Raw genomic sequence first — 27,190 nt, 5'->3', positions numbered from 1 at the left:
ACGTGAAGTATCCACCCTTAAGGAAGCTGCTGCTTAAAGGTGATAGGCTGTCATTGTGTCCAGCTCCCAAATCCACCTGCTGATATAACAGAAATATTAATTTCTGTCTATTTTGTGCATTGATGTACCTGTGTTTCCTAAATTTTTCACATCTCTTTAGTCAGGGGGGAAAGCTTTGGTGAATTAAAATGGCATGCTTTGCCGTTGTTTATTAGCCAAACCTGAATCCATGGCACTTTGCTGCATTTTAAATATCCTTCCATATCAGCCAAAACAAAGGTATGGACACAAGTTGACGGAAACACACTTATTGTCGTGATTCTTTTTGATGACAATATATTTCCTGCCGCTGCTCAAATGATTTAATACTTTTGGTCCTGCAAATGACAAATTCAGTAATGTCTCTGGATCCAAAACTGCATTATTGATTAAAACTCCTGAGTGGACGGGCGCCACTCACAATCTTCTGTCCTGCAGCACTTTTACAGTTGTCTGCAGATTTACAGCACAGCAGCCCATGGAAAAAGTTTACCCAACCACCCCCCCCCCCCCCCGTTTTGCAGTAATCATATTGGCCAGTGTTTTCCCAAGGTGTTGCCATATTCCTGTCTAAGGCACTTACTGCATGACTGATAGGCCATTATACTACACACACACATACACACACACACACACACACACACACACTCACTCAGCTGGTGTTGGTGTAGGGAGAGAGTAGACAGAGAGAGAGAGTTGTTTTTTGTTTTTTCAACTATTTGATGAAAGCGGTTTGGATCTGCTGATTTTGCCCCATAATCAAAAACATGGCTTTACGCATTTCGAACTATGTTCAGCCTTCAGAGTCATTGCCAGATTACAATTTGGCAGTAGAATGAACACATCGTTCACCTGCGCACGCACACACACACACACACACACACACACACACACACACACACACACACACACACACACACACACACACACACACACACACACACACACACACAAACATCCATTACAATTTAATCACATTATTCCTTCCCTCTGACATAAGCCATATAGAGCAAAACGCTGTGACATGTAGAGGTCTGGATCATGTTAAGGTCCAGACATAACCTTGTACTTTATCTCACGGGAAACCACTTTATTGCAGGGTCCTCGCTGACCATGATGGTTTTGATGCATTGAGCTATTCAATCTGACTGTTTTGGTTGCTCCAGTGTTACCTTTAGCTTGTCTTTTGATTTTAAAATGTCAAGACTGTGTAATTTTCTGGCTGATAAGCAGAATGAAGGATTTATGTTGCAGAGGGGCAGCTTAGCAAAGTGTCATATCTTATTTATATGTGTAAAATATCTTACTGTATCTTCACCTGAGTTTATTGCCTTCAATTCTCACATATCATTGGTTGCCCCACTGTTTGTTGTAGACACAAACTGTGGCCCCCTCTCCCACTTCCCCCAATCCTGTCTCTGTATAATTGATGAGTAGTAAAGCAGAGGTATGAAAGTCTTCCTGGCTTTTCAGAAAGAGCTCTAAAAGCTTTAAAGAGGTGTTTAGTGGTCACAGGAAGTGGAGGTAGAGCATGATGGACAGCGATAGAGGGATAGATAGTAAGAGGGAGAATCAGAAATTGATTAGGACTCTAAGTGAAATCTGATAGCTTATTAGCTCAAAGTGGACACTGTCAATATATCATGCACATTACCTGCTAAATACTATAATGTATCCATCAACATAAAGAGCACACATCAGGTCAGCTGACAGACCCAGGTATGGATTATTTTATTAGGAAAGGATTACTTATGAAGTAAATATAAATAGTAGGTACCAGGTAGTTAGTTAGACTGCTATTATATTATCTCTTTGGCTTTACCACTTCACTGTTTTATAAAGAAATTAAAATGAAATACACAGGATGGAGGAGTTAACTTGTGTATAACAGCTAAGTTTTTATCAAAAGGGAAATTGTGTAAAACATTAAGTAAATCAACCATGTGTGCTAGAGTTATTGAAATGTCATTTATATAAAATAAAGGTGGTGATTAGCCACGTCAGTAACACACTCAGCCAATACCTCAGCGTGCGTGTGTTCAGTAGAGATCAACCTACTCTCCTGTAGAGAGTGGCTGATTATCCTGCTGCTGCCCAAGGAAACTTTCCACTCTCCCCATGCCTCATGGGATACCACAGTGCATGCACACATCTCCTTTGCTCCAGTGGTGTGTCGGGCAGAAAAGGTCATGTTTAGGTGCATTCGTCCCGACTCGGGTACTGTGCCCAAGTAAACCTGAGTATTATAAAACTTAAATCAGCTTCTGCCACATTATTTTTTAATAGATCATCTGTTACTGAGTGGGATGTGTGTGACACACCAAAGTACAACTTCTATTTTTGTAATTCTTCACACCATAACTGCAAATGTTCACCTCCTGCTGTCCTCTTTGCGCACTCAGAAACTATACATCATCGATGCATAGAAATTAAGCCAGTTAGGGGAAGGGAAGGCTGTACATTTATTTGACAAAAACAGACAAATAATGGGATGTGGAATCAGACTCATTATTGGTGTTCATTCACCACAGAACTGGACACAATCCGTGCTTATACCTCTTCTACCATGGCAACACTGCATGCATATCAGAGGGAAATTAGTATTTGAGCAGCTTGAAAACCAATAAATCAGAAGCAGTAACATGTTCAGACTTGTTTGAAAGCTTTAAGGCGCCATGATTGATCTTTACTGCCCCCACCCTAGTTCACAATCACTTACCTGTTGTGTTGTGTGGCTGTTTAGAAATTGTTTCTCCTATCAATCATGTCTTTTAAAATGTACTGAATTTAAATCAGAGAACGAGAGATCCATCATTGTTTTCATCTCAATAAATCCTAATAGTATCCCCGGATGTCATCAGTGGGAGGGGCTTATGCAAATTGTGTACCACCCGGACCATCATGGCCCGTTGTAACCAATGAACGCCTTCTCGGATGCTCGCCAGCACTGCGGGCGGCGTCAACTGTTGTCATGGTGATGCTGCTGATCACCAAGCAGAGCTGTGTGTACGTGTGTGAGGGAGAGAGAGGGAGAGAGAGAGAGAGAGAGAGAGAGAGAGAGAGAGAGAGAGAGAGAGAGAGAGAGAAGACAAGTGTAGAGGAGTGTGTCAGCTCAAAATCTTAGAATTCATTTGTTTCACACACACACACACACACACACACACACACACACGCATTGTATCGCAGCAGTGAGTAGCGCTTTAGATCTGTGGTGCTTGAGAATGTGTGAGGTGTTGCATCACCTTCTGTGTGTGGGATGAAGCTCGCATAACCGTTTCTCTCCCACAGAAACCACACACACACACACACACACACACACACACACACACACACACACACACACACACACACACACACACACACACACACACACACACACACACTCTCACACACACACACACACGCAACATTTCGCTCTCCTCCCTCTCCATCAGGGTCCTTCCTCCAACATGTTCTATCTCTGCTGACACAATCAATGCAGATTTGCTGACGAAGAGCAATCAGTTAATATGACCACTAACTAATGAGGCTGAACACAACACAACGACAGCTCCGTCTATCCTACTGTAATTAGCAGGGAACGGTTCAACACCACTGAAGGCTTTATCCTTTCACTGGTGCCACATGAAAACTGTACTCAGATACAAATGACGATGACAGCAACATCGGCTAGTGTGATACAACCAGGCGGGGTGATACTTTTGTCATGCAGTCACAATGTGTTGCAGTAATTAACAGTTGTATTATTGTTTAATACATAGAGTTTCATCGTTCGACAGAGAAGACACAAGTGGATATTAGAACAGATAGTGATTCAAGGAGGAGGACACCTGCCTGTCACTAGGAAGGCTAATGTACAGCCGTGGAAACCACTTTAGCATTATAATTTTCTCTTGTTTTATTTATAGACATGTCTTCTATAAATTACTGACAAATACGGGAATGACTGCCTTACAGGTAGAGATACAAAATATAAGAACATTTGGAGTGGTGTCTTAATTTTTATCGGAGCTGTAGAACATTACCAATGTTATTTTAAAGAAATGCTCTGGTGGTTGGAGCAGGTCTAATAATGATGATGGATTTGTTTGGACTGACGTTACCTGTAGTAATGATTTTTTTTTCGAGCTGAAACAATCTGGCAACTGTAAATTAATAATTCATGAAGTATTTTTATCTCTAAAATGCCAAATATTCCCTGATTCCATATTCTTAAAGTGTTGTTAACAATATAGCCCTCTAAACGTTTTTCACAACTTTTCGTTGAGTTTAATGTCAATGACTAATCAAGACAATAATTGTTACTTGCAGCCCTTACGTTATCATCATCATTGTAATTTCTGTGGAAAATATTTTGTGTCATTGTATTACGGAGGAATTATTGCGCAATCACTTCATAATTATGTTGTACAGTACTGGAGGTTTGTCATTTGAAGTGTTCATTGAAGTTAATCAATCTCTGCCATCCATAGACAAAGGGCATCATCTCCAAGCACTACAAAACAGTTCATACATCGTGGAGGAACAGATCTCAAGGTTTGCAGACACAGTAGATATCATGATAGAGAAAGACACAGCTTCCAATTTATCCCCAACATCTCTAAGAACTTATTTGACATACAATACAAACACAGAGAGAACATGACTGGCTTCTTGTTGGACTGAGGCACAAGATTACAAGCTAGGGTTTTACCATAAAGTGAGAGTGGAACAGATGAGAAACAAGAGAGTATTGTAGTCTGAACTCCACTGTGAATGAGCTACCGGTACTCATTCCCTGTTGAACCAAGTTTCTTGACCTGAGGAAGTGATATTACCCAACCAACACACACAAGTGCTTCCAGATCAGTGTGAGAAGAAGAGGATCACCTGAGCTTAAGAGAGTACAAGAATCCCCCTATTGACCCCCCTACTAACGCTCAGATCCCATTACAGCATATAATAGCTTCTGACAGTATTGGAATAATTAAAGATCGTATTGGATTGCAGTTCATTGTGTCCACTACACAATTAGATGTTCAACACACAGTCAATGGAGTGAATGGAGGAATGGATTTCACATGTATTGTACTACTCTACGTAGTAAAGTCTGAAGACACGACCTGTGTAGACACTGTGGTATCTTAATAATGGTTTATTCTGCGATGTTGTGTTTCTGTTGTTGTGATGTATGATAAATAAGATCTTAGGCTATAACCTTACATCTCCATATGATGTCAGTGTTTCTGCAGCCTTTATGCAGCTTCAATTTTAATATGAATTTGGTTTGGTTAAGTCAAGAACAGCTAAACCAGTTTGTATTTTTTAGTAATAATAGAGCTGAACACTGTGTATTACATTATTTAGTTATCAAATATGTTACTATATAATAAAGCTGGCATATAGTACAGAGTATTTGTAGTCATATTCACTTATCCATATATAATAATATCCTCATATGTGTGTACTTAGACTTACATCACACTGGAGTGGACATTTTTTACCATACCACTCAGAAATTACCTATCAGTGTCAAATAAGAAAAATGATACAGACCAACAGACAAAACAGCCTTTTTTTCAAATTCCATTAATTACTTCAGTGCATCATTTTGTGGCATGATTGTATGTATAAACTCATGTATTTCCTACTACAAATGTTTCTTCTCGTCTAGGATCCTGCTAGACATTGATTGTGCGATATCATACATGCTGTCAATCAGTTCTGATAATATCAGACTGCTGAAACAAATATCTCAGTAAGGATGAGGGAAGCATGCAGTAGAGTAGCATCATCATGTCTGTGTTTGTGTCTCCTGTCAGATGTGTCTGTGGCGTTTGAGGCCCCCTGCTGGGGACAACTTTTATCACAATATTGTCTCCCTGCAGCTAGTGGCATTGGGGAATCATAATGTTTTATTAATGATTTTTGCTAGTATTTTCTAACTAATTAATAGAGCCCCAGTCCAAAATTGCAGAAACTATTGAGCACCTTCGATTCCCATTTATTATGTTTGGCATAGTCACAGATAAGCATTTGAGAGTGATGCTAAGTAGGTAAAAGTAATGATAATTGAATTGAAAGAACAGCATGACATGTTGGGTTTAACACTGGTGAAAAAGTTAGTGTTGTGTTTGCATTTCCTCAAATTTTAAGCAAAATGTATTTTTTATTTGGTATATTGTGTAATAAACACAGACACTTATCTAACAGCAAGAGACAGGTGGTGTTTATTTTTAGAGATTATGGAGCTCCTTATATTCAGTATCTCCTCTTCCTCTGCGTCTAAAAAGTGTTTTCCACTAGAATAATTAATATCCATTACACCAATTAATTTGGAGCAGAAAAGCTTTGACGCTAAATAAAATAGGTTGTTTTTCTTGTATTTTTATCACCAGGTCAGTCTGACCCACAACATAAAGCGAGGATTCAATGAAGCAGGCCATTTAACAAAATGAATGATGCCACGCTCGATAGACTAATTTTATGTGTTTCTTAAGAGTTCTTCTAAGAGCCGTGTCCAAAGGGAGCGGGGGAGAAAGTAGAGCCTGATGGTGTGGGCACGCTGACTCAGATGTTTCATACATAACAATATTAATGTAATGAATGTAGCCTGTCAGTCCTTTGGATATTGCAACAGTAGCACGCATGAGAATTAGCTCAAGGAGCATACTAGTGATTGAACTTGATGGGACTGCGGTGTTTTAACCCTAACCATAATCTAATGTAAGATGTAAACCCTCAGCCTCACCCTTTACTCTTCCTTAACTCCCCCATACCCACTCTATGCTTCATCTCTTGTCTTCAACCTTTCCTCACCATCATCCCACCCTTCCTACCCCACCCTGCAGCCATATATTAGTGTGGGCTTCATGTAGCACTGTGATGCTAACAGCCTATTCTCCTTGCTCATCCTCTCCTGGCTGAGCGGTTAGCCTGCAGCGCTAGCAGCACTTTACACAGGGAACACACACACACAAGGCCACTCACACACTGAGCGGTTATAACAGCCTTTCTCTCATCCGCCCTCACCCTCTTTTCATCTATTTTCGTGCTCTCTACATGGGCGCTGCTTTTTTTTGTCCGTCATCTGTCTGTCTGTCTGTCTGTCCGTCTGCCTCCCTATCTCTGTCATCAGGTTGGTTTGGGGCGAGTTGTGACATATATTTGCTGACATTATAGAGCATTGTACATCATAGCATATACAGTAAGTGTGTGTGTGTGTGTGTGTGTGTGTGTGTGTGTGTGTGTGTGTGTGTCTGTGTGTGTGTGTGTGTGTGTGTGTGTGTGTGTGTGTGTGTGTGTGTGTGTGTGTGTGTGTGTGTGTGTGTGTGTGTGTGAGTATACACAAACCAATGGAAACTGCTGCTCTTTCTTAAATACCAGCTTAAACAAACTGGAAGAAGCCAGGAGCTAAAACTAAATTGATATTAAAGATAGACCTTTCATAATTTTACAAATATTAAGTATTTTATTGATTTCTGTTTCATATAAATGTACAAATACTTTAACGGAAGCTTGAACAATGGATTGAAAGTCAAATGACTTGTCGTTTTAACAAAAAATATCAATTGTCACTGATCACTTGTCAGTGAAATTTCAATGAAGTAAACAACTCCTTCTTATAGTATGATTAAAAAAGTATGATATATATAAAAAAACAATTATTATAACACTTAATAGCTTTTTCTATCTTAAACTTTCATGCTGAAGGCGGTGCAACTCTCATGTAAGGGACTTCCAATTTATAGTTCAGTATTTTGTTTAAGGATATTTCACGCTTTGGCCAAGACGGCCTTGGAATCGAACTACACACCTTCGAATAGATGACGACAAAGAGGGATGAAATCTCATGGGTGAGAAAATGTAATCAAATTACATTAACATATAGAAGTAACGTAATAAGTATTTTAATTAGGACACAAGAGATCAAAGCATTTGGCGTAGTCGTCCAATATTTGACAGTTGCTGAACAAAGACACTGGATGAGATGTGGTTGTCAAGCAAAAAGTATAGAGTTTCTATAGTAACCAGCAGTTCCATATATTTCTAACCGTGACCAAAAGAGGAGTGACATTTGCAGTAGTTACTGTCAGGTCGATGTTTACTGCATTGTAGCTTTGCTCCTGAATACGCTTCAATGAACTGACTTTGTATTTTTCCCAACCATCACAAGACCTCCACTATACCTTTGTATACATGTGTGTGTATATGCTTGATTTTTTAAGTGACACTAGATTAAAATGGCTGTTCCACCCCAACAAAGATTAAAGTTGGAGACATACTCACAAGGAGAGGAGCACACATTCTTACAAGGAAGTAGGCCAACATGTAGGGTTACACACACACAAACACACAGCAGGCATTTCATACACTATATACCGGCTGACCCAGTCTGCCTTGTGATGCTTTAAAAGAACAAGACAAAGGTTGATAGAAGGGACCACCCTCCACCAATCACAGCTCTCCGTACACTGACCACACACACACACACACACACACACTGACTGAGCTCTCAGCTCTGTATCACTGTCCCTCGATGCCTATCGATTAGTCATGCCTGGCTGCTGTCATGTGCAGGAGTCCGGGGAAGTCCCTAATTGGCTAAACCAGGAGAGAGGGATAGGGGGTGGCAGAGTTGGGGAGAGAGAGGGACAAAAACTGAGAGAGGGAGGCAGCATAGAAAGATCAGAGAGGCTGAGAATTGTGCACAGAGATGTGGCTTTATATCAAATCATGATAGCAGGAAGATTTAAGACCAAATAAATGAAGAATCACAAACACGTTTGAACTCTTCCTAACTTTTATTTCTTCTGGATGGAATCAGCATGAATCTGAAAACCAAAAGGAATCTGAGTAATCTCCAGCTTTACTTTCTCTACTTTTTCTTTTGGATTATATGAACTAAACTGCATCATCTACAGAGCAACCAACACTTCAGTTGCAAAGCTGGCGTCCGCAACATCATAGGTGGATAATATGGGCGACACCGAGTGACCGATCATTGAAGTGGAGCGTAATCACGGAATGAGAAATCTTCCATTGGAGCTCATGAAAGGGAGACATCCTGAGAGAAAGCAGGACTAAAACAGGTTTGAACTTATCCAAGGGAACCTTCTGCTTCTTATTTGGACCCCACCTTTTTGTCTTACTTGTGACCCGGTTACCCTGAGAGATGGTAAAAGGTTCAATTAATTCCAGAGGGGAGAAAGCTGAGAAGAGGAGTGTAAGATACTGCGCTAAAGGGGGATGCTTCGCTTCTCAGGACTATCTGCTCTAATTCAAAGGAGATAGAAGAAATGGAGACATTGCCCACAAAGAAGGAATTGTATTTTAATGTTCCAACATCACAGGTATCCTTACTCCAAGACACACTGCACAGAGAGGACGAGCAGGAATACCAACTTTGTCATGTACAAGGAAGATAATTGGTTGTTAAGGAAAGGCATGACCTACATTGGTTGGACACAAGTGATTTTGAGCAGCTACTCCCTTGGATCATCTCTGTAAAGAAGATAATGTGGTGAGAGTGACATAAGAAAATAAAGACGCTTTCTTTGAGTTTTTATAAATCTTTGAAGCTATGACTACTTATTTCCACAGTCACGAGTTCTGTTGTAGCCCCAAAAAGCCCAACAGCGGCTCCAGTAAGGGCAAATCCGGCAAAGGGAAGTCCAAGTCTGGGAAGACCCACTCTCATGCAAAGCATAGCCAGAATTTACTGCAAATACAGACGCCAAATCATCACCTGCAACCTTTATCTCTTCACTCACCAAATCCCCTCCCCCATTCGCCGAAACATGGCTGCCATTCGCAGAAACTTCTGCTTCCTTCTCCCTCTCCCAGCTACTACCACATAGCACCGCCATCTCCGAGTCATCAGCTAGCTCCGCCCTCACCAACTTACCACCTGGCTCCATCATCGCCAAATCGCGTATTGCACTCGCCGAGCCACCACCAGCTTCTCTTATCACCGAGTCATCATCAGCTGCAACACCATGCTTCAAACTATCAACACTACCATCCACCGTTGTCGCCAAATCACATGCTTTCTTCACAGTCAACACATCAAATCTGCCACCAACAGCAGCAGCAGATGCAGCTCCATTCCCCCAGTCACCACTCGCTCTTCCAGCATTACCAACTACACCACCACCACCAGTGCCCTCCAACTCTTCCTCACGCCTCCCAGTCGCTGTCCATCCACCCTTTTCACTCGCCACAGCTCCCTCTGTGTTCAGGGCTGAGCGGATATGGGTGGAACACCCTGCCAACCAACCTGGCCGCCACTATCTCCAGAGGAAAGTTTCCCAACCTGAGGGACAGTGTGAAGAAGAGTCCCACTAAGAGCAAATCCAAGGGCAAGACTGGGAGCAAGCAGTGGCCTAATGACACTTACATCTGGACCGCACACTCAATGGAAACCCCCCCACACATGCCGCTCATACACCACTTCCCAAAAATACAGGCCAATGTGCAGGTAGGTTTGATGGCTGGCTAGTAGATGGATCGATATGGGGTAAATAGAGTGAGGCCTCTCCTAGCATAGAATAAAAATCATTAACGTCCGTTGGATGAAGACACTGAACACTGTTTATAAGAAATATATAATTATATTTATAGAAAATATGTATTAATATATTTTGCATAATAATACCATTTTATTGTATTGTCATCGCATCTCACAAGAACTTACTTTCCAACAAAAGTGGAAAGAATAACACTGTTTCAAGAAGCATGATAATATGATTCCATATTGCCTTAATGTTCTCCTGGAGTCAATACTTGTCAAAGTTTATCCGACGCTATAGGCATGTTGGGACGAAAAGAGAAGGGAAGAAATGTCCTTCCTTCAACACAAACGTCCCCTTCTGATCCAACACACAGTCTCACCATGTGATGATACTTCTTCACAGTACACTGACCGCTGTGAGCAAATCCCTAAGTGTTGTGCTTTTATTACTATGATATACATTCCCCTTTCAAGTGAGGTGCTGACAGCCTGAAGTGCTTCAGTGCTGTTCTACACATTGCACTCTGAGCGTTCTGTATAAACACATTAGGTTCATAGTATAGGTTGTTACTCTCACAGACAAAGCAGATCGAGGTTTAATGAATTTTCTATCGAAATAAGAGAACCCTTGTACTGTATCAACTGTGCTATAGTGAGTTTAGAAAGATCATGCAGCTGCCTGATTGGTAGTCATTGCGCTGTATGTACAGCTGCTATCTAGAAATTGTCTGATTAGCGTGATTAGCATGGTCGTTCTGATTTGATTAGAGTCGCACTTCATCTGATTAGCTCATTAGTCAAATGGAGTTTCACTGCGCATTAGGAAGACTGTGGTCACGGATATTAGTAGGGTAGTATTTGTGTGTATTAATGCGAGCATCAGTCATTGCCTCATTACAATGGCTTCTCCATATGAATGAAATGTAATGTAGCTGATCAAGTAAGGTCAAATGTTAGCAAATGTAGTGTTAACACATGTGCAAGACTCATCACTCCGCAGATGTGTAACTTTTTCTGTTTGCCCTCTGACTTTTTTTTACACATGCGTGTCTGAGGGTGTAAATGACATTATATGCACATAGTTATTATTGAACACGGTGCTGTTGTGCATCATTAAGATATTTTGGTATCCTTAATTCTCTGCTTATCAAATCCATGATTCATCTGCTAATTTCTAATTGAATAATTACGATTTAAACATCTTGCAAAGCATGCGGAACATGATGAAAGCACTTGTCTGTATCTCTGCCTGATGAGACAGACCACAGATACTCTGGATCTCTGTCTAAGCTGTGCTGTACTGGACTGAACAGGCCATAAGGCCATTATAGCGCAGCTGGTGTAACAGTTTATGTAACAATGAACAATCAGTTGCACCGAGCAGAAACACACTGTCTGGATATGGACGGTGTGTGTTAGTGCTTGTTTGTTTATATTTGCACATTTGTTCTACTGGCCTTTCATGTAACACAACCACACACACACACACACACACACACACACACACACACACACACACTCAAATGGATATTACATAAGTGTGCAGTCTGACATGGCGTGTCAATGGAATCACCGGCTGACTGACCCACTGGATTTGTTGCTCTGTGAATGACACACACACACACGCACACACACATAGACAATGACACACACGCACACAAAAGTGTTGTGCTTTGTACAGCGCTGGTTCTACAATGGTGCAAGAGTCAGGTAAAGTTCAAGAGACTCATAGTGACAGACAATTGAACTTTAGGAACGTGTGACCCCAGATCACACAGGCTATGACCTGTAGAGAAAGGTCAAGCTGTCATTTTGTTCCCAGTAGTTTATTTTTTAAGGATTGCTACAGGCTTATAGAGGAGACGTATCCAGTATTTGATAAAAAGAAAAAAACCTTTGGATACATGTTTATAATTTGTTCTTTAATCATTATTATAGGCTCCTCTGGTGATATTGATTGTCCCTTATGTGACCTTTTTGGGTGACTTTTGACAAAAAAAGACAGCCAACTCTAAAGGGGTGTCTAGAAATCATCTGCAGTTTGATTTTGAAATCAGTAGTAGAATCAACTGTTAGTATTGTCAATTCAATGTTTACCTATACAGTATGTCCTTAACCTCTTCCATTTAATAATACTTTTATGCTGGGGCATCTTAGAGGGAATATTTCTACTACTTTCTCAACTGCGTCTATTTGCATCAAAGCTTTTTGATTTGAAAGATGAATGCCTCCTTTAAATTTACACATCCTTAAGAATGATATCTTTAGAATAATACAGTAAACCTCTGACAGGGACCATTCTGCTGCATCATGAGTGCTTTGACTTAAGTACATTCTGGTGATTTGTACTTTATTTTTACAAGATTTTAAAATATAGAACTTAATATTTTCTCCCTCACATAAAAGTAAGACTCACAGGCTCAAATTATGCATCATTAGAGTGAACCATTGTAATGTTTGATGGAATCAACTGGGAAATACTTGAGAATATGATGAATTATGATTGCCTTGTATACAGCATTATTGATTCTTCCCTTGTAACGCTTTCTTTCTCCCTTTAGTACACATCAACACTCACACACACACACACACACACACACACACACACACACACACACACACACACACACACACACCCACACACCCACACACCCACACACACCCTAACAGCTGCAGATGTCAGCAAGTTCCTCTCTGTCTCCGACCTCCCCACTGCCTCCCTCTTTCATTTGTATCTGTTCTCCAACCATTATGTCTTTATCTTTTATAACTCTGTTTTTATTGGTAGGGGGGAATCTGTCTGCACCCTCTGCACCCTCTGGTCCTCATTGCTGTTGTTGATCTGGCAGATTTGACTCCTCCCACCATACGTACTGTATAATCCCTCTGATCCCCCCTCTCCCTCTTTCTGTTCCCGTGTGGGATCAAGCATCCTGTCAGCTTGACTGACAGACAGTTTGACATGTGGTGGGGAGAGAGAGAGAGATACATGGAGTGAGATAATACATGTGTGTGCGAGAGAAAAGATAAAGGAGTAGAAAAAGGGGGGATGAGGGAGGTAGAGATTAGTGTAGTGGGATAGATGCTGTTGCTGTCTGTTGCACATTGATGCCGTGAAGTGAAGTGTGGGTGCACTGTCCCTTTGGTTTGCTAGCTTGTTTGATGTTTGGTTAGCTGATTTGTTTGTTTCTTTTGGCCGCAGAACAAGAACTGGAACTTCAGATTAATTTTTATGGGCTGGTTTGCTCACTGCTGGTTTGCTGGAAGAGGCTAGGAGCTGCAGACGCTGGACTTGGAGAGCTTTACATTTTTCTTGGGAGAAAGTAAGAGGAGAGGAGGAGAAAAGTGGAGACAGGTAGCATAAGATGGGGTCTGGTGCTCAACTTGGAAACATAAGGAGAATAAGACACCTTGTGGCTAAGTATCAGCTGTGAGTGAGGTTTCACATTTGCTGTGGTAGTGTAGGAAGCAAGAGGAAAGATAATGTCAGTCATCTGCTGCTGCTTCTTTAACCCGAGCTCTTTTAGATTGAAAAGTGACCTGCTCAGACCGGGCCCGTAGAAGGAGGCCAGGGAGAAAGAGGAGACTTTGCTTAGAGAAGAAGAAGGGGGGAGGGCAGGAAGGAAGAAGAAGACAGGACATCAGAGAGACCAGAGAGAGGGGGAGATTGTTATTGTTGGATATTTGATTATGGATTTATAACAAAGTAGATGGATCTTGGATGTCGATTTAATTCAGGACGCTACATGCAGTTGGGAGGACAGAGTAGTAGAGTATAGTATCTACATCAGAGTTCAATCTAAAATGTAAAAGTACAGGCTTTGTGGCGCAGTACTGAGTTGCTCCGAGTACTTTCTGGCACAGTAACAGGGCTTTATGTTACAGTGTGATTTTTTCAGTGTCGTACTTTAGTATTGTCCAATATAAGGGCTGTGCAGTATGTCATGCGGTGTTTGCTGTCGCTCCGTGGTGGTAATCTGTAGCAGATGTACTCAACATGCTGTACCAAAACATGAGACGAGTAAGTCCTCTATCTGAGATCGCTGTGTGTATGTGTGGTTCTTAAGTTTATATGACCATCGTTGTCTTGGTGAAATATGGTGTGTCTTAGGTTTCCTGAACATTTCCTTCAAGTTATAACTGTTTAATCACTTTGCTTTTCTCTCTTGCAGGCCAACCCCCCTCCAGTGGTCGTCAACACCGACAGCGTCGACACCCCCCCATATGTGAGTACTGCTTATGATCTTAATGAAATGTAAAACCTTTAACCCAACGGTGTATTTTGATGTTTGTTTGCTGCCAAATCCGCTTACAGTTTTAGTGTTTTTATGTTGTTTCCAGAGAAAAGTCAAATAAGATTTTCTTATGCAACAATTTAAATTTAACACACAACCTTACAGTAAACAGCCTTTAAAGGTAGACTTACGCTTGTAAGTTGAGTACTTCTAATTCATTCATTTATTGTACCCCACCTTTTAGAAGGTTTTTACTGAACATTGCTTTAGGTAGGTAATGATTTTCCTGGCTTTAACCTGCACACAATATGTTAGAAAAATAAACCAGTTATGAACACCTGTTTTAAAAACCGTTTTGTTACAGTATAATTAATATAATCATTATCTTGTATTTTGCCTCCATTTAGTTATATCTGCATTCATGTGTGTACTTTTCTCTGTAAAGAAATGCAGCACGTTTTGAAAGTTTTATCTTCAAATGTTCAGAAATGTCTACCTTTCTCCCAAATAAAATGAAATATGGTGATAGCAGCTTTCTAGATTTAGACAGAAAGCTCAGCCCAGAATTGGATGGGTCCAGATGTCATTTTACTGGTGGCCAGCTGCCACCGAGAATCACTGTCTGTTGTTGTTAGATAGGTTTATTATATAATTACTGTGGAATTACTCCCTGCTGAACCGCCTCAAATATAGAGCGAGGGAAAAAGATTTGTCTCATGCAGATTGTACCTATTTACGAAATACGGGAAACACACTTTTATCACCAAGGAAAAAGGTTCAGTTTTCTTGCTGCTGAAAGGGTGTTATGTTGACCCTCTTTTTAGAGAAAGTTGATGTACACACACACACACACACACACACACACACACACACACACACACACACACACACACACACACACACACACACACACACACACACACACTGCAGAATCACAAGGCAATTTATATTTACTGTCTATAGGAAGTATAATCTATAACTTGCGAAATCAGTAAATGCCATTATGTTTTTTTTGATAATTAAGTGACTCTATTAAGCAGGAAATCATAAACAGGTTTTAAAAGGACTGTAAATTCTAGATTTAAGAATGGCATACAATTATTTCCCTTAGTATTTCTAGAAAAAAACAACTGTATGTTCATTAGGTGTCCATCCATGAATATTATTATTATTATTATTATTATTATTATTATTATTATTATTATTATTATTATTATTATTATTATTATTATGTTATCGTAGGTGATAACAGACACACTGCACATGGTGGCCTATGGAAGCTTGTGCCATCCGTTTGAAATGACAGAAATTCAAAATCTAAACTAATCTGACTGCAGAGAGACACAGATTACAGCCAAGGGGATTACATGGGCCATTGGGATGCCACTCGACCAGTGTGTGTGTGTGTGTGTGTGTGTGTGTGTGTGTGTGTGTGTGTGTGTGTGTGTGTGTGTGTGTGTGTGTGTGTGTGTGTGTGTGTGTGTGTGCGTGCCAGCAGCAGCAGCATATAGGAGGAACAAGACACTCACCTCCAAAGTATAAACAGTCTGGAACACAGAAGTATATAATAGTGAGCTCAGATCAGATTTAAATCCCTGTGTTCTTCGGTCAGTCCGGAAATCTAGATGTTAATATGTTTTCTAGTACAGTAGAGCCGGCCGAGCAGCGTGATTGGCTCATGGGTCTTAAATATGACATCAGAGGTACATCATCATTAAGCACGCATTACCAGTTTAATCTCTGGGATTCATGCGTCATTCATAAAAGATCAAAAGTCTATTTTTGCGATTCTATAATTCTGATTTGTTTGTTGATGTTTGCATTGCTTGATAATAATCTGTGACACTGAATACTCAAAGAACATGCTTGGTGACACCGTGATAAAAGTAAAGGATAAATGCAACATGTGTCACTGATGTCATAATGACGGAGGATCAGTCAGGTGTTAGAGAAAGATGGTATCTGGTGAGTGAATGGAAATGGCATTAATGGAGGATCCTGGGTAAAAGGAAACATGGCCACAGAGAGACAGACTGTGACAGTATGAGAGGTTGTGTACCTGTCAATAGCAACTGACAGAGGGAAACGCTGTATATAAATTATGAATGTTAAAAGCTTTAGAGTGAAATCTAATGAGCATTTGAGTGTCCATTACAAGAAAACAGCTTTAAGCATTTACCCTTAATCGGCACACTTTCTCCTTTCTTCCTCTCCCTGACAGGTCAATGGAACAGAAGCAGACTATGAGTATGAGGAAATCACGCTGGAGCGGGTAAAGACTTACAAACATCGCACATGCAGGCTTATTTTATACACTTTAATGTAATCATGCACATAAAACCCTCTGTTTATACCCTCTCTTTGGACTTACTAAAACATCATCAGTGGTGTCAAGAGCAGTGCCATTATGTACTCAAAAACAAAAACAAAGGCTAAGAATAATAAGCTTTATTTGTATTTGTATTGCAATTTTCATGCATCAGGTCCAGCTCAAAGGGCTTTAACAAGGCATACATCACAATTTAAAACACAACCGAGATTTACATGCAGCAAAAAACAAAATAAAACAAAATAAAATAAATGATACACCAGTTTAACACTTAGAGAGGGACACAGCAGTAAAAAGTATGATGATAAAAAATAGAACACAATGAAATAGTCATCCTTCTCTGTAAAATAAAGGAAGACCAAATCAATAAATAGGATAATATATAAATTGAATAATGAAATGAAAACACAAATAAGACAATAATAATACAAATGTAATAATTAATAAGATTAATAAACGTCAAATGATTAAAACAACTTAAATAATAACTTTCAAAAAAGTAAAAACTTGCATAATAAATAGAAAATGTAAAAATAACTACATATTAATTGAATAAAAGACCATACAAAAGTGGGGTCTCGCTAATAAAAAGTTTAAACTGTCGTTTAAAAATGTCCACTGAGTTGGCCTCTCTGCGGGACTCAAGAATGTTTAAAAAGCCAGCCCAAGAGGACCTCAGGGCTCGTCCGGGGACATAAAATTGTGTGTATCTGTGAGATATGTGAGTTCCAAACAATTAAGAGATTTATAAGTATATTTATTTTAAAATCAATTCCAAAAGAAGGTGTGTGGAAAAATGAACAGTGACTGTAAGAATTATTAAAACATTATATTCATAAAACTTTTATCAGCTCTGTCAGCTATTTTCTCATTCATCCTCCTCGTCCATCCATCACTCCGACCCTGGTAACCCTGTTTCCCCCTCCTCTCCGTTCCTCCTCTATCTTTCCTTTCTTTATTTTCCTCATCCTCATCCTCCCTCTCTCATTATATTCTCCTTCCTCTCACCCGGAGGCTTTCTCCCTGCCTCTCTCGCTATTCTCATGTGACCTGGTTCTGTCTGCCTGAGTGGATCTGCTTAAAAGACACTATGGACACACACGCATCCCAGCCACAGACATTACAGTAGCTCTAAAAACCAGTGACAAAGCACGAGAGAGGGAGTGAAACATACTCAGGGAAATGGCTGTGATGACATAAAGGCGTGATCCATTATGCATTATTTGATAAAAAGTGATATGTGGAGAAAGATTTTGTAGATATCACTTGTTCAGGTGATACATCCCTTTTTGAATAAGTTGAAATTCGGGGGATATTAATTATAGTTTTGCAATGAATGCCATTTAGATAAGTGTAGTATTTAGAAGATGCTTCTTGTTGATTTTGGCAACGGCAATAATAAATCCCGCATGAATTATTGTCCTTTTTACCACTGATATAACCAAAGCTGCTGGCATCAACATTTATCTTATAAAACCAATAATGTACGTGTGTTTAGACAGTGTTTTATCTTTAACACACTCTGTATCTGTCTATCTGAGCAGGGTAACTCAGGTCTGGGGTTCAGTATCGCAGGAGGGACTGATAACCCTCACATCGGGGAAGACCCATCTATCTTCATCACCAAGATTATACCTGGAGGGGCCGCTGCCCAAAATGGACGACTCAGGTACACACACACACACACACACACACACACACACACACACACACACACACACACACACACACACACACACACACACACACACACACACAGTATTGCTATTTCAAACTAAACCAAATCTTAGTCATAACTCTGGAATAAAATGTTAAACTGTTTCAGCACATCATTGTTCTGGACTAAAACTTTAATTTTGCAGTTCTTAAAAGTAAAACAATACATTTTTGAATATACTAGTTGATTTATATTTTCTGTGAATAATCTGAATCCGCAAGTAATTAGTAATTACATTTGGAATAACAAGCGAAGTTAAATTATCCAAATTATAGTGAAGTAGAAATGGAAAGTATCATAAAATATAAAACCTCCAGTAAAGTATCTTTTAATTTTATTTAGTACAATAGTTGAGTACAAATATTATTTTTCTTATTTGTATAAGATTAAGAAAAAAACGTCAGCAACTACAAGTAGTTGACAACAGCTTGCTCCCACTTTGCTTTCTTTATAAGAGAAAAACTAGATCTCTTGTTTCAGAGAGAAGCACTAACTTCTTAAGACTTTATGTGTATCATTCATATTCTTTATGAACTCCTGATGCAAGTGAATTATCTTCCTGTGCAGGGTGAATGACTGTATAGTCCGGGTAAATGAGACAGACGTCAGGGACGTGACCCACAGCGGGGCGGTGGAGGCACTGAAGGATGCAGGAGGTCTGGTCCGACTATGCATACGACGCAGGAGGAGCCTCAGCGAGAGGGTCATGGATATCAAGCTGGTCAAAGGGCCCAAAGGTGAGAAAATACTACAAAAGGTAAACAGGGCCGACTTAGGAGGCTGAGAGTGGTACTGTATATACTTTCTGAAAAAATAAATGATAAAGACATTGCCGATGCGTCAGTGAGAAAGTATGATGACACAATTTTCTGAGTCAGCATGTTCCGCAGTATTTTGATTTGGCAGGGAATAGAAAAGACTAATAGAGCCAATAAAGCTTCAGAATATTAAATAAATGAGATGGTTTAACTAATTGGATTTCACTTATTTTACTACCCTATAAATTGCATTGTATGAAATAAAAAATCTAAATGTCAAAAATGTTAAAAGGTCCCAAAGCTGAGAAATTGCAGCACTGCAGTATATCAAAATATATAACGGTATGATTGTCCTCAGGAAACCAGGAGGTTGCATACGAAAATATGACCTGTTGATGTTTTCTCTCAGGTTTAGGATTTAGTATAGCAGGGGGCGTCGGAAACCAACATGTCCCTGGAGACAACAGTATTTACGTGACGAAGATCATCGAAGGAGGGGCTGCACACAAAGACGGACGGCTACAGATAGGGGACAAACTTATGGCTGTAAGGAACACCCTTTTATTAACCTTTGTCAGTATTTATCTTAAATGTAAAGCTTTACATTTCACACATCAACACTTAGGGGAATGAAGCTCCACATTACATACATTATACATTTCACTTACTATTACCAAATATAAAATGAATTGCCCCTAACAACCCCAGAAAATGTAATTATTTTAAAGTAACAGATTACTTTTTGCCCTTGTTAATCGTTTAAATTAAGAATTTAGCAAAAACAGGCTTGTACTCGACTGCATCGGTTTATTATATCCTTACAATTTACTTTCTAGATCAATTATATTCTAGGATTAAATAAATTGTTATAAAGAAGGACAGTGGACAAAAGTAAATATGATTTTGACTCTGCTGCTCTATATCCAAGCCTGTTAAAGGACATTTTAAACGGTAGCTGTCCCATTGAACATAGAATATAAATACTTCATAACACAATTTTCTCCTCCTTAAGTTAATGTTGATAATACATTTTAGGATACACGTGCAGCCACAAAATTGCATGATAGATCCCCCACTGCCTGTTATGGACATAATGTTGTCTATGTGTTAAGAATGCCTTTTCATGGTAATACAGCGTGTGGCTTTGTGTGCGTCCAGGTGAACGCCGCCTGTCTGGAAGAGGTCACTCATGAGGATGCGGTGGCTGCGCTGAAGTCCACCCCTGATGTTGTTTATCTCCGTGTGGCCAAACACACCTCCCTTTTTATCAATGACAACTTCCCTCCTCCTGACGTCACCAATTGTAAGTACACACACCTTTCGGTACAAGATTCCCCCATCATCTTTTCATTTCACATCAGGTTTTAATGGATCCGGCCTCTTCTGGAAATGTATTTACAACGTTGAGCCAAGAGGCTGAAGCAATTTAGGGCTAGATGGTAAACAGAACAGCGTGGAAAGCATCTTGTGCAATAGTTATTCTTATTTTTTTGTGCATTTTCCTGCAAATGTCAAGCAACACGTGACAGTTTCTACAGTCTTTTCTAAATAAACTCTTGTCTTGATGAGGTTTAGGCAAAGACTGTGGTAAGGGTTCAAATAACAACAGACTTTACTCTCAGTGAATTGGTTAATCGACCTCGCCAAACATTTTTACTCTAGCAGTGGACTGCTTAATGATCAATGCAGAACCAGAAATACGTATGTGTTGCTCAACACAGACAAAAAAAACCAAAACGTCTTTGTACTAGTGGTTGACAAACTAGTAGAGATGGCGGTCCTGGAGCTACCTGTAAGAGGTTGAATCAAGGATGTCGTTGAAGATATAATGACATCTTTAATGTCTGAATAAGTGCTCATACAGTGTCCACATCATTTAAGTATTTTCAATTTCAGTTGTTTTGCAACGCTCTATGTTGTGGTTTAAAAGACATACTGATATCAACCAGACGGCTTTAAATGTGTTGTATAACAGTCTGATTATCAGAAATAAATTTGGCCCCCTGGATAAAAACACTTGTCACCTCTCCAAATTTAGCAAATAATCAAACAACATGTCTTTTATTACTGCTGTGAATCTAACACCTTACCTTAACAGCATATATCACACCACCGTCTCTCCTCTTTTCTGCAACACAGCGCACTGTAAACAGTTCATTAACAGTTTGGGTGATTATCTTAAAATAAGACATAATGAGCTGCGATTGATTGTCAGAGGAAAATGGAAACTGGAAATGCAATATTTGATCAGATGAGGATGTTTCATTCCATACTAACAATGAGCAAAGAAGTGCAGATACTGTTAAAAATATACTGTAAGTATAACTGGATGTAAATATACCAACCAAAGAATGTGCATGCTTTTCTTTTCAGCATACTCCCCACATCAAGACAACCATATTAGCCCCTACATGAGCGGCAGCCAGTCGGTAAGCCCCGCCCCGTTGACCACGCCCAGATACTCTCCGTTGCCCAGGGCGATGACCGGAGAAGACGACATCCCTAGGTAAGGCCTTACACACAAACACCTGAACATGTATGGGAGAGAGGAAACACAAGACTCTTTTACTGCAATATCAAACTTTTGTGGAGATATTACCCAATAGTTAATGTATTTAATTATTATATATCAACCTCCACATATCCAACTCTAATGGTGATTAATATAAAACAGACGCTGAAAGAAACTTTTCAGGCTTATTAGGTCAGTTAGTCATCTGTATTTGCCAAAGAAAATTCTCATTCCATCAGTTTTGATGAAATTCTATCCAATTCCACAGCTTCTTTTTATGTACTATGCAATTTAAGCAGTAAACAGGAGCTTCTCTTCCCCTTTTTCTTTCGTGCCCCCTTTGCTGTGTGTCTCATGTCCCGCTCTGAGGTCTTAAGTGGACCTCAATTAGATCCACAACACCAGATTGGTAAAACAGAGCCCTTAGAGAGCCCACACTGTGACCTCTGTCCCTGCGGAGCTGCACTGCTGTGTGTGTGTGTGTGTGTGTGTGTGTCTGTGTGTGTGTGTGTCTGTGTGTTTGTGTGTTTGTGTGTCTGTGTGTGTGTGTCTATGAATGTCTGTGAGTTTTTGTGTGTTTGGCAGCAAAGGGCAGATGGCAGTGAGAATTTTTGTCATGTAAACTCCGGTCACACACTCACACACACACACACACACACACACACACACACACACACACACACATCCAGATACTCTTTCTGTGCTGCTGTACTGTTTTTAATCCATTCTAATGGAGGTATTACAGTCTATCACACAACCCTTGTCACACAACTGGCGTCTGCCCCTCTTTTTTTCTCTCTCTCTCTCTCTCTCTCTCCCTCATCATTCCTCTTCACTCTCTGATTAGTTTGTCATGCAAAGAGAAGACTAAGGGCTTTAATTGGTGTCCACTGCTTGTGCTCAATTCAAAGACATCTGCAGTCTCTCTAACCAGGAGATTTCAGGTATAAGGTGTGATTATTGTTCATTTGTGTTGAAGAGCAAAGGGTGCATAGAAACATCCTCTCTCATATACTGATGCCAACACCACAGCTCTGGGGGTCTGTCGAAACTGATTACTGGTGCTATCTTTTTCCCAAATGTAATATCTATATACTGCACCACACTGCATGGAACCTTTTGGGATATTTGGAACTCATTTGAGTGTGAGGTTACATGAGGCTAGAGTTTACTGTTGCTTTAAAACTGAGTTGCCAGCCCACTAATGACTGTAGTTGATGGTTGAAACAGCGTTTTTATGATCATTTCTTGACAAGTTTTAAATGTGGAAATGTCAGGTCTAAAGAGGCTAAAGGGGATCAAACCCAAATTGGATGTGCAGTGAATAGTTTATTTATAAATACCCCGATAACTCACCAACAAAACACTTTCAATGGCTTCTGCATCATGATTGTTTGTGACAAGTGAAGTAAGGATGACGTGATGATCCAGTGTCTTCCTCACAATAAGATGGACCTGTTTTTAGTTCTGTCTCTAATATGTATTTGCATGTTTTGTCTGTATTGACTTGGATTTCCTCCGTGTGCTCTGTTTTACACCCACTGTCGACAAGACATTGAAGTTAATGTCAATGCTAACAAAATCAAACCATAATTAATACTCGTGCTGGTGCAACAAAACAGAGACAGTGTGTTACTGACATCTGCTGGACATCCCGGGAAATTATTTCAATTTGAAATGCCCTTTACTTTCACTGAGGATAACCATGTATCATTCAACAATAGGCTATATACATTAGGAACTGTGTATTAAAGTTTCAATATGTTTTCATCTGTAGTTATGCAGTAAGTATACAATATTAGATGTTTTATTAGATTTATTTCCTGATCATGTATTCCTTTCATCCTCCACCTCTCCTTTTTTCACTGGTTCTTTGTACTTTTGTTAAACAGTTACAACTAAAAGTCAGCTTAGCAGCTAATAACAGTTATAACTGAGGTCTTACATTAACATGCTTCAAAAACTGATTAAAATATGTAAATATGAACTTATTTGATCCTACATGTTGGATACCATCATCTCTTACCCTAACAGAGTGTGTGTCTTTATTTTGTGTTTCTTCCAGGGAACCCAGACGGGTGGTGCTCCAGCGGGGGTCCACAGGTCTCGGTTTTAACATTGTTGGAGGAGAGGATGGAGAGGGAATCTTCATCTCCTTCATTCTCGCCGGGGGTCCAGCGGATCTCTGTGGGGAGCTACGAAAGGGAGACCGCATCCTGTCGGTATGTTGCTAACACGTATTACAAACGGTATCACAAGCACTGTAAGCATTATTAAGAAATCAAATCCTAGTATTATTACTGTGTATATAGTTTTGCCATGGGAGTCATCCTGTCATCTTCCTCTGGATCTTCCATTTTCTTTTTTTATTAAAGTGAAGTCACAACTTGAAGTAACTGTGACACTTTTGGTGAAGCTGATTATTTTGAATTTAATGGATGTGTGTGTGTGGGGGCATTTTTAAGCATTTGGTGAGGTAGAAAGGCTCTTTTAAAATCCAGTCATTTTAACATTTACCATTCATGCATTGTTTCTTCTATCTAAGAACAATTCAAGCAATATATTTTTCCACACATTGCAAGAGTCTACAATGGCTGGTGGGGGATGTGTGTTACAGCTTTTATGTATGTTTTGTTCCGCCTTAAGTGAAATATGGCTTTAATTTTCTTCAGATGGGATTTTAACAGGATTCAGTTTTCATATTGTCGAGGCAGTGATAATCCCTGCAGAATGACTGCGTATAATGAAATCATTGACATGGAATGATTAAATGCAATAAACATGTTTTCACAAAGTACACACATAGTACACATCCATGTGAGTTATTGACGCCCCAAGCTGTACAGTGTTCTTAATGGTGTGCTTAGCTCAGTGTACATGAATTACTATTGATCCAAGGCCCTAATATTGTGTGTGTGTGTGTGTGTGTGTGTGTGTGTGTGTGTGTGTGTGTGTGTGTGTGTGTGTGTGTGTGTGTGTGTGTGTGTGTGTCTGTGTGTCTGTGTGTGTGTGTGTGTCTGTGTCTGTGTGTGTGTCTGTGTGTAGGTGAATGGAGTGGACCTGTCCAGTGCAACACATGAGCAAGCAGCAGCAGCTCTGAAGAACGCAGGACAGACCGTTACCATAGTAGCGCAGTACAGACCTGAGGGTGAGTACACACAATACGTTGGCTTCAATCGCATGTACAGATCAAGAAAAAGAAATGGAGGTAATTGCTAGAAACTGAGATTTTCCAAATAAAAGAATACATTAACACACCATGAAAGTCTCATCAGGGGTAAATCTTGTCTCTTTGCTGAAGTGATGTACAGCTGTCTGTCTAAACACTTTAGACGACTCGTAGAAATTGAAATTTCCTTTGAGTTACTTATACATTTTTGGCTTGTTTTCTCAGGGTTGTGGTGACTTTATTTGGCTTATCAGGCTGAAAAACATTCATCAAATCAAAAGAAGAAAAGTGATTAGCAACCTTAAATTATCCAGAGCTGTACATTGAATAGTTGGGAGATGTGTCTTGTCAGGATCTTTAGTTTCAAGTAACCACTTCAGTCTCTCCGAATTGGCTGAAGCGAACAGCAATTGTATTTCCTTAAATTACTACGGCCTCCAGAGGTCGCCACTAGTTGGCAATACTCTTTTTACTGTTTGCACAAAACAGAAACTGTCTCCAACAGGTGTACTCCGGGCACCTGAGACATCGCTGTTAGGTTTGGTTAACACTGCAGGAAATTATGGCGAAGAAAAACAGATGCCATTTTAGATTTGAGTCTTAACAACTTATCACTAAGCAAGGTTATATGTATTTATTTTATTAATCATATTTAATGAATAGAAATCAATGGAAACATTTATTTTTCATGCTTTTGTATCCTGAAGTTTCAGAAATTCACTTTTAGTGCAACATACCCACCCACACACACACGCACACACACACACACACACGCACACACACCGAGAGACAAAGTGGGCATTATCCTGGATGATTGTCTTCTGGGAGTGACTGAGAAGGCTGTAACCTAGGATACCAGGTTATAACTGCGGTTCATCTAATGGGATGCTGAGATGGTGGGGGACCTGAGAATAACACATAGACAAAAACACACACACAGATAGATGGCATCAGGTCCCCTGGTCCCTTTGTGCCACCAGCCATGTTATATTCAGTCTGAGGTGTTTCAAGAAGGTGTTGTTATTGGTAAGAACTGCAGAGTATAAGACATAGTTTCTCTTAAAAAGTCTGAGGCAAAATGTATTTAACTCATGAAATGAATCGAATGTGAAGTATTTCACCGTGAAGTAATGACATGTTCTGAAAACTAGATGTTTGCCACTCAACAAAACTGTTCGGATACATTTTCTATCTTTACTTAATGGTATTTATTTGCAGAACGTGAATAAAAGAGTGTGTCAATATATTATAAATACAAGAAGTCACTAGTTTTAGAAATAAAGAAGGCAGCTTTAAAAAATGCACTTTGAGGAAAGCGTAAGCATCACCAGGAATACATTTAATGTGGTGCAAGAAGACAGAGCTAGAGATTGTAGGACAAACATTGGAGAAAGAGTTCAGGCCAGAATATAACACCGGGATGATGCAGACCAACATTAATGTATAGTGAGGAAAATCTTCGCTGTCAAATATGGATGCAGGATGTTCAATTTATGGAGGTGGTGGGCAAAATTCATTAGGATGTGGATGGCCCTGTCAGAACATAATGAAGTTCCCCAGCAGATACTGTATGCAAATGATATGAAATGTGCATACAGTAGGGAAGTCATCCATATATCAGGCTGAAAAAGTGATGTATGCTCAACAAAATCCAAAGGTCTTACAAGCATGATGTGTGGATTTTAAATTATGATTTTCAATAAAGGAAGTGTGTTTAAAAAACTATCCTCAATGAAGTTTATGTTCTGTATTGATTAGGGTAATCTGCATTGTAAAAGGGATATAGTCTAAATCACAGCATTAAACTAGATAACATTTTCAATCTATGAAATACTTCAAAATACTCCATTAAAAAGCTACAACCTGTTCATGCAATGTATTTGCTATTCTGAAAAGTTATATCAATGATTCACACTTTATTATGGTTTTAACATATTGC

At 39.7% G+C, this 27,190-nt stretch overlaps 1 protein-coding gene across 4 annotated transcripts in view; it reads left to right on the top strand.

Annotated features, from left to right (window-relative positions):
* The window catches only part of LOC134869563 (discs large homolog 1-like protein), a 97,429-nt gene that overhangs the window by 41,385 nt on the left and 28,854 nt on the right, over positions 1-27,190 (top strand). For all 4 annotated transcript variants that reach the window (XM_063891268.1, XM_063891269.1, XM_063891271.1 and 1 more), the window contains 9 exons: positions 14,704-14,757; positions 16,988-17,038; positions 18,640-18,764; positions 19,380-19,549; positions 19,980-20,116; positions 20,729-20,873; positions 21,944-22,076; positions 24,148-24,304; positions 25,128-25,230. In XM_063891268.1, coding sequence (XP_063747338.1) covers positions 14,704-14,757; positions 16,988-17,038; positions 18,640-18,764; positions 19,380-19,549; positions 19,980-20,116; positions 20,729-20,873; positions 21,944-22,076; positions 24,148-24,304; positions 25,128-25,230 — 1,075 coding nt within the window. The remainder of the gene's footprint in view (positions 1-14,703; positions 14,758-16,987; positions 17,039-18,639; positions 18,765-19,379; positions 19,550-19,979; positions 20,117-20,728; positions 20,874-21,943; positions 22,077-24,147; positions 24,305-25,127; positions 25,231-27,190) is intronic.

This window comes from Eleginops maclovinus, chromosome 9, assembly GCF_036324505.1.
Source record: "Eleginops maclovinus isolate JMC-PN-2008 ecotype Puerto Natales chromosome 9, JC_Emac_rtc_rv5, whole genome shotgun sequence".
Taxonomy (NCBI): domain Eukaryota; kingdom Metazoa; phylum Chordata; class Actinopteri; order Perciformes; family Eleginopidae; genus Eleginops; species Eleginops maclovinus.
This window is presented reverse-complemented; position numbering and strand designations above follow the sequence as displayed.